General features: G+C 34.7%; 1 protein-coding gene across 1 annotated transcript in view; it reads left to right on the top strand.

The window, feature by feature from the left end:
- Window positions 1–3,188, top strand: part of LOC117113061 (toll-like receptor 2) — a 12,772-nt gene extending 9,584 nt beyond the window's left edge. The window contains exon 2 of the mRNA XM_033256290.1: window positions 2,495–3,188. Within this exon, the coding sequence (XP_033112181.1) occupies window positions 2,495–3,038 (544 nt within the window). The 3' untranslated portion in view covers window positions 3,039–3,188. The remainder of the gene's footprint in view (window positions 1–2,494) is intronic.
- The last annotated feature ends 5,171 nt before the right edge of the window (window positions 3,189–8,359 follow it).

Below are 8,359 nucleotides of genomic sequence, written 5' to 3'. Positions count from 1 at the left end.
ATATATATATATATATGAATTAATTCTTGATTCAGCTAGAAACGTATAGGGACTTTATAATTATCTATTGAAAATAGAGGGGGTAATAAAGTTCTCGTGCATTGCTTTAGTATTAATCCAAAAATATTGTCAAGCATACGGCACACTTTAATAACCAATACTACAAGTAGGCCTATGCAAACATTCACAACTAACAGGAGCTAGGAAATTCAAGTAGGGCTTATGCGTGATTAAACACTTTCGACGAATTTGATGACGTCAGAGTAACATACTTACGAACGCACATGCGATTACAAAGGTTCCTTTACACGATAGAAACCAAAATTAGTTTCCAAATTTTAATTTTAATTATTATTATTGTCATAATAATAACAATAATAATAATAATAATTATTATTATTATTGTAAATTATCAAGGCCAATGACGCTTACACACTTTTACAATTAATTTTACAATTAACAACGGAAAATGAAACCATGTTATTTAAATGTTTAAAGTAATAACTAATATGAAAGCACAAGCAATTTACATGTTAATTATGATTAATGTAAAATGAAGTGTGACTACAATAAAGACACAAGAAGCGAAACAAGGAAATAAGGTCACTAAGTCTAAAAGAAAGAGAGCTTACATTCAGTGGTCAACGGTAGACGATACACTGTTGATGTTGCTATCTTGGTTACACTGATATTCGTTTGTATTTTCTCAAATTTAGCGTTTTGCTTTAAACATTTATGGATGTGACTACTACTATTTTATCCTGGTAACAGGTTCTAATTAACGGCACGTTTATACTACACTAACTACGGATTGAGCATCAGAATTGTAATTTTCATGAACTTATTTTTTGCGTGTTCAAAACTGTATTTTCAGTGTCGATATTTTTTGTTTATGGAATTTAGCATTGATGGATTATATTTTTTGACTTGACGATGCAAATTTAGTAGGACTATTATTTGAATGGTGAACATTATAACTGGTGTAATTAGAATAAGTTAATATAATTATATTTTGTCTTAGTGCCGTATTGTAAAACTGTAAAGAGAGTTTAAATTCCGCTTATACCAAATACATGCAGCTGTAGTCTTTTCATTTACATTTTGCACAAAAATCATTTGAGTTAAATATGAAAAGTTTTACAATAATTATTCTATATGTTGTACTGGTATTGTTTGTGACATCCGTCTATACGTCAATAGGCCTATACGAACATTGTTGGCTGTACAACCCGTTTAGGATCAATGGCACTCAGACACCGAATACTACAATATGCCCAGAATTATGTTACTGTAACTACTGTATACCAGTCGAAACAGTCATGGAAATACGGATTTATAAAAAAGTCGATTGTAAAAAAGTTCAAGTAAAAAATCGACGTATGCCAACAGATATACCCGTTGATGTAAAGTGGTTACTCTTTTATAACAGTAATATAGGCAAACTGATTTCAGGAGATATGATCAATTTTAAACAACTGGAATTCTTAAATTTGAATAATAATGACTTAGTGGCTAGTAATATACATGACCATTTTTTTGATCCCCTCACTAAGTTGAATCGGCTAAACCTGGATTACAACCATCTTACTAATATACCAAGCGTTTGGTTTTACAAGTTGGTGGCGTTGGAATATATTTACATTAGGCATTCTGGTGTCAAAACTCTACAAAGTGGAATATTCAAAAATTGCAGTAATATTACCGGGATATATTTGAGGGGAAACAAGATAGTCATTCTGCCATCTGGTTTATTTCGAAATCATCCGTTTCTAAGATATGTTGATGTTTCACAGAACGACATTAATGACATAGAGGACTATGTATTTCGAGGTTCATCAGAGATACGTTATTTTTTTCTACATGTCAATCAGTTAATAACAATAAGTCAAAATATGGGCTTACAGAATTTGACCAAGTTAATTCAGATCGGAGTATGGCAAAACCCGCTTGTCTGTGATTGTAACCTGGTATGGTTTCGTCACTGGATAAACCAAACCAATGCAACATTGATAGAACTTGATAAAGCTAAGTGTAGAAACAGAGAAGGAACAAGTCTAGTTAAATTTGATGCAGATTCATTGATATGCTTTGCCTTCACAACAACTGTCCTCATTGCATCATTTGGCTCAGCAGCTTTCCTAGTCGTTCTTGGTACATTCCTTTATGTTTTCCGCTGGGATATCAGGTATGCATAGTATATATATATATATATATATATATATATATATATATACATACCTAAAGTAAATATGAAACTGGGGATGATTGTCAAATGAGGTAACATTGAATAATTACTTTTGCTATACAATCAAATTACTATTTAATTTCTCTACTGCAATGATATCATCTAGGCCCTAGCTTATGTTATAAAAGCAAGACACACATTTGCTCATTGTAAATATATAATTTTAAATTGAAAGCGAATAACTTACTTAAACTTATTGATTTAATTTTATTATTTTAAATACAATAAACAAATCATTTATCTTGATAGATATTGGAATCAGCGGCGGCTGCTCCGAAAACAATACGAGAGGCTACAAAACGAGGGTCCGCCACCGATTGACGGAGTACAGATTCGATATGACGCGTTCGTCTCCTACAACAGCAAAGACCGTGATTGGGTACTCAAGTCAGCCCTACCGATACTGGAAGGTCCCGAGTTCAACTTTCGTCTTTGCGTTGACTTCCGGGATTTTTTAGTCGGCGGAGTAATCGCTGACAATATTTCTGATGCTATTAAGTATAGTCGCAAAATGTTGATAGTTGTCACCAAGAACTTTGCTAAGAGTGAATGGTGTTACTTTGAAATGGAAATGGCCAGAACACGTATGTTTGACGATCATGAGGACATTTTAGTGGTTGTAATATTAGAGCATGTAGCGAGTAGGAACATGCCGACATTACTTCAGAAGATCTTGAGAAAGAAGACCTACATCGAATGGACTGAAAACTCCGATGGTCAGAAGGTGTTCTGGACACGCTTGGCAGCAGCTTTGAATACTCCTAACGCTCATCATGACCGTCTATTGAACTAAAATGAGGTTAAATACGAAAAAATCAAAGATAATTAAGTGGTACCGTATTAAGCTTATTCTTTTGGTAAACTATTTCCAAAGAAAATTTTTGTCTCGCTTTACAAACTACTGTACTCGCGCGAATAAGCACCCGGGCGCTTAAAATATTTTTTTTTTGCACTTTCTGAGGTGCGCTTATTCAAACGGGGTGCATATTTAAACAGGGCGCTTATGAAAACAGAGTGGAAATTGAGGGGGCGCTTATGGAAATAGATGAAAATCGAGGGGTTCTTATGGGAAATAATTTTAATAATTAAAAATTTAAGAGGCACTTTTTGAATGAAAAAAAGATTATATATGGACATTACGAATGGTGTTTAGAAAATATTATCGTCCAGAGAACATGGCTCATAACAAGTTTGCGTCAATATTTACATAACAGCAAAATAGCAGATGCAATTAGTGGTGGGTAGTGGTTAGCTTGTTGACCATCGGCCGATTGAGATTAGCAGGACGGCAGGATTATTGTATTTTTCTTGAAAACTCAGATGAGAATGTGCTTTTAAGGTCGAAAAAAGAAAAAGAGGAGAAGGACTAGACATAGACAAATATGTAAAAAGATTAAAGTTGGAAATATATTGTATATCCAGGGATCGGAGCTCTCATCTGTCCAGGGATCGGAGCTCTCATCTGTCCAAGAGAAATATCCTTATTTTGATATTGACTGAAGAAGAATGTGTTTCCACTCTACAGCTCAAATCATGCCAACAACCACTGTCTCAGGATTGATTGGATTATAGACTTGCTAAAAAGAAAATCTTATTTAAACGGGGCGCTTAAGGAAATTTTCACGTTAGGAGGGGCGCTTATTCGCGCGAGTACGGTAAGCAAGTATGCCTATTAATGTGATTGCTTAGAAAGCTTGTTAGGTCAAAACATACAGTGTTCGTTTAATATAAGAGAAGGTTCGGGAGTGTGGTTCAGAGTACCGGTACAATTAATTGCGATCTCATTGGTGAGATAATTTAAAGGAGGGGCGTAATTGCAAATAAGTCCACAATCAGAAGTGGTGCTATTACTCTAACAGCGACGGACTGGGATGGTTTCGGGGCCATTGAATGAGGGGGCGTGCAGCCGGGGAGCACTGGCGTTTCAACTCTATGGGGTATTGGGTGCCAGGTATTCGATACCATTTCTAAGTAATTTAGACGCATTTTTGCCTCATTCACTTGTTTCTGTATTTTTGTATGTGTCTTTGTTGACTTTTTATTGTTGGTGTACGCTTATTCAAACGGGGCGCTTATTCGCGCGAGTATACGGTAAGCAAGTATACCTATTAATGGGATTGCTTAAAAAGCTTGTTAGGTCAAAACATACAGTGTTCGTTTAATATAAGAGAAGGTTCGGGAGTGTGGTTCAGAGTACCGGTACAATTAATTGCGATCTCATTGGTGAGATAATTGAAAGGAGGGGCGTAATTGCAAATGAGTCCACAATCAGAAGTGGTGCTATTACTCAAACAGCGACGGACTGGGATGGTTTCGGGGCCATTGAATGAGGGGGCCTGCAGCCGGGGAGCACTGACGTTTCAACTCTATGGGGTATTGGGTGCCAAGTATTCGATAATATTTCTAAGTAATTTAGACGCATTTTTGCCTCATTCACTTTTTTCTGTATTTTTGTATGTGTCTTTGTTGACTTTTTATTGTTGGTGTACTTTGTGTGGTAGGCCTATCAGATGTTTTTTTTTTCTTTTTTCCCCTGGAACTGATGTTGATCGGTTACTCAAGGTAATTGGATTTTGGAGTAAAATTTGCTGGTGCTTTGCAACCTAAAAGAAAGGCGCATTATAAATGCCCAGTAGCAGTAACGGATGCAGTAGTACTTTGTTTAGTAGTGAATATCGCAAGTGTTGAAACATTGATAAACTATTGATTTTAATAGGCTTGTAAGAAAAATTAATAGATATTACCCAATCATTGTTTAAATCATTTCCCCATAAAATTAGATTTCGACCCACTTTGATTTGAAAGTTCGTAAAAATAATAGCTAGCTTTGTACAAGTTTGCATTCATAGTTCAAAATATGCCGTCAATAAGGGGCGCCATCGTGAAATTTCTAATTGGTTTTGTGTAGCCTACAGTATAGTACTGAGCCAGAGATCTCTGTGATTCAGAGAAAATACAACTTTAATAGAAGACGACATCATATACTTACAGCAGCTTATTTAATAGCTTAAAGTCTGATTAAAATTATGCTTTTTAAGCTGCTGATTATTGAAGTATTACATATATTTAACAAATGAGTGGTAATAAACTTTATTATATTTGAAACATTTAATTTTTGATTTTTAAATATTAAAAATGACGGTTTAAAATATTAGTATAAGCCCCGCCCACTGGAGATGTTCACTGAAGTGTGAGTAGAGATGATGACGTAGACTTGGTATAACAACCACAGCCATCCTGTCTATAAATACAAGAGCGCGACATATGAAAGAGGTTCAGTTGGGAATACTGATCTAAAGAAGGAAGCAAATATAGAGCAGCTTTATCAATTTGAGCCACTAGAAAGCGATTTTGAAGAAGAGAGAATTGAAGACCAAAATCGATTGTCTATGCAACGCTAACGAATTTTGAGCACTATACAACTGTCCTACTCCAGGCCCGACGGACTAGGCCTAAGCAGAGTAACAGCACGAACACTCGTCAGCGTACGATGGTTAATATTATTAGTAATAATATACATTGTTTACGTCTAAAGCAGTCTGTATATTTTGTAAAATTTTACATTTATACAATGTAACGTTCGAAGCTGCAATTTGATGTACGGTATTGTACACGGCGTACGCCTTCGATGATGAATAGCAAACAAAGCTGATTCGGCGATCATCATCACGTCACATTGTAAATTGCCTGGTTGTTTTTCATGTTATTAGCCTTAGGTTTCAGACAGTATATGATTGTACCCATAAATTCGTGGTTTACAAAAATAAAATCCTTCCAAAATTGTAAGTGTATTTGTAAAAACAGGTATTTCTTTTACAAGCCATTAGGCCTTTTGCAGTAAATTATCCATGCATTAGAAAAAAAATACAATAGGCAGATTTTTATCATGAAAATGTTTTGACATATCTCCTCTTGAGAGTATTACCTATTTTATACCATTTTTATCATTAATTCATTAACCATTTTATCATTATTGTTTCATCATTATCGAGACTCATGGTTTATGTGGTTTATAATAATAATGGGCGATAATATAGGACCACAATAAGATTAAAACACTGCAGCCTGTCCCACACGGTTATAAAATGTAACACAGCGCCCTCTTTTTCTTACATCTATGTAAAATTGTTGCCGATTCAGATATTTTGTTTAGATCCAGAATATTGCTATTTAGAATATCATAGAAGCCACACTGACAAACTATGACAAAATGTTAGGCAGTGTGATTCATTAGTTTATGGTAGTTTTTCATTTATATTGTTAACCTTCATTTTTTCTGTTTCGTAGTCATCAATACCATCGTGTCATCGTGTATTTTTTTTCTCTTCATTGTTGTAAACTTAGTTGTCATCATTACCACCACCGCCAACACTACCTTATCATCGTCGTCATTATCATTCTTGTCAACACTAGTATTATCATTATCATCATCATCATCATCATTATCATCATCATCATCTATCAATACCACCACCACCATATTCATTATTGTCATGACATCATCATCTTGACCATCATTATCAGATAACACTATTATTGAAGTATACAAAATCAGTACACTGATTCCTTTACCATAACTGATTTTATAATTATACAAAGTTTATAATTCAATATCAAGAACATAAAAAACAAATAAAATGTGCATTCTATAGGCTAGATATAAATTATCTTTCTAGAAATTCAAGACTAACATAATGTTAGGAAGGATAATACAAACACTGTTATTGGCGACACATACGGTATAGAGGATTTATGCGAAGACAAAGCGACTGAACACAGACGTATACATTTGGAACAGATCTGGTTTAGCCTCTAACTCCTTGTTGTGGGGGCTAAGCTACGATCACAGCAATGAGTCTTGATGGTCTAGGTGTCGGTAGGAGTCGCTGACAGGAAATATTGCCAATAACAGCTAGAAGTTTAAATGCAAGTGTTTGGGGTTTACTTTTACTAGGGGAATAAGGAAGGGGTAAACAATATTCTAACCAGACGACGAACAAGAAAACAAGTGAGGTATTTGTTTTTAAACAACACATCGATAAAAGATACGGTATGAGGTTAAAATATAGTGTAGGTAAACACGTTTCTAAAATATAATAATAATAATAATAATAATAATAATAATAATAATAATAATAATAATAATAATAATAATAATAATAATAACAACAAAAAGCAATGCAGTGGCCACACAATGGAGGTATAACAACAATAATAACAGTGTTTTATATTTTCATCGCATTAAGCATAGTTCTTTTTGCAGTTAAAATGCCCTGGCATTGTGGCCTGTTTCTGTCCAGATTTACTGGATAGCTAGTTGCTGAAGTCAACCCTTAGTCCCCAAAGCATAAAAACCTACGTGGTAATAGTATTTTTATCCAATAAGTTATGATTGTCTGTCAAAGTGGCATTAAAATCATACCACCTAAAATGTGTCTATACTTATCATAGAAACTGAGTCACAGCGATACAGTGAACTTAACCAAACACTTCAAAAGCCTTTTCGTAGCCAAAAAGTCTGTCAAGTGAAAAAAGTAGATCAATATTAAGCCTATAGATAATCATGGAGGCGGGTCGAAGAGAGTCCACTTTTGCGCATGCCATTGTTGGTCTCTGTCGATTAGTGCTAGTTGCGGGGCACATTTTGCTGTGATTGACAACTCCTGGGAGCTCGAGATACCCAGGGATGGCGTGCTGCGTCGCCGTGTGATGCGCGAACTTGTGGAAATTGTAAATTACACATACAGAAATTGTGGGAAGGTCAAACACGACAAAAGAGTTACGATTTTGTACTAAAGTGTTTGTGACATCTGCCGTATTCACAATCTAACCCTGATGTATTCGTGAACTCGTTTTATTTCAACATCAGCAGCATAATATAATATATGCAAACACAATTTTGATACCGGTATCATGCCCGACTCGCATTCTATACGCCAATTAAACGTGGATAAACAATATTTTAATCCTTTTAATTTTAAATGAATTATATATATTATATATAATTTATGTTCATTTATAGTTTCTAAGTTGCCTTACAACCACCTGCTATTTATTCCCTATAATTATCACCCTTTTCTCTATATCAACTTGTTTATAAGGCTGATGATACCC

The sequence above is a fragment of the Anneissia japonica genome, unplaced genomic scaffold (genome assembly GCF_011630105.1).
Source record: "Anneissia japonica isolate Jap-2015-1 unplaced genomic scaffold, ASM1163010v1 scaffold288039_len1115542_cov189, whole genome shotgun sequence".
NCBI classification, from domain to species: Eukaryota; Metazoa; Echinodermata; class Crinoidea; order Comatulida; family Comatulidae; genus Anneissia; species Anneissia japonica.
The sequence above is the reverse complement of the archived record's forward strand: the minus strand, read 5'-3'. Positions and strand labels throughout refer to the sequence as shown.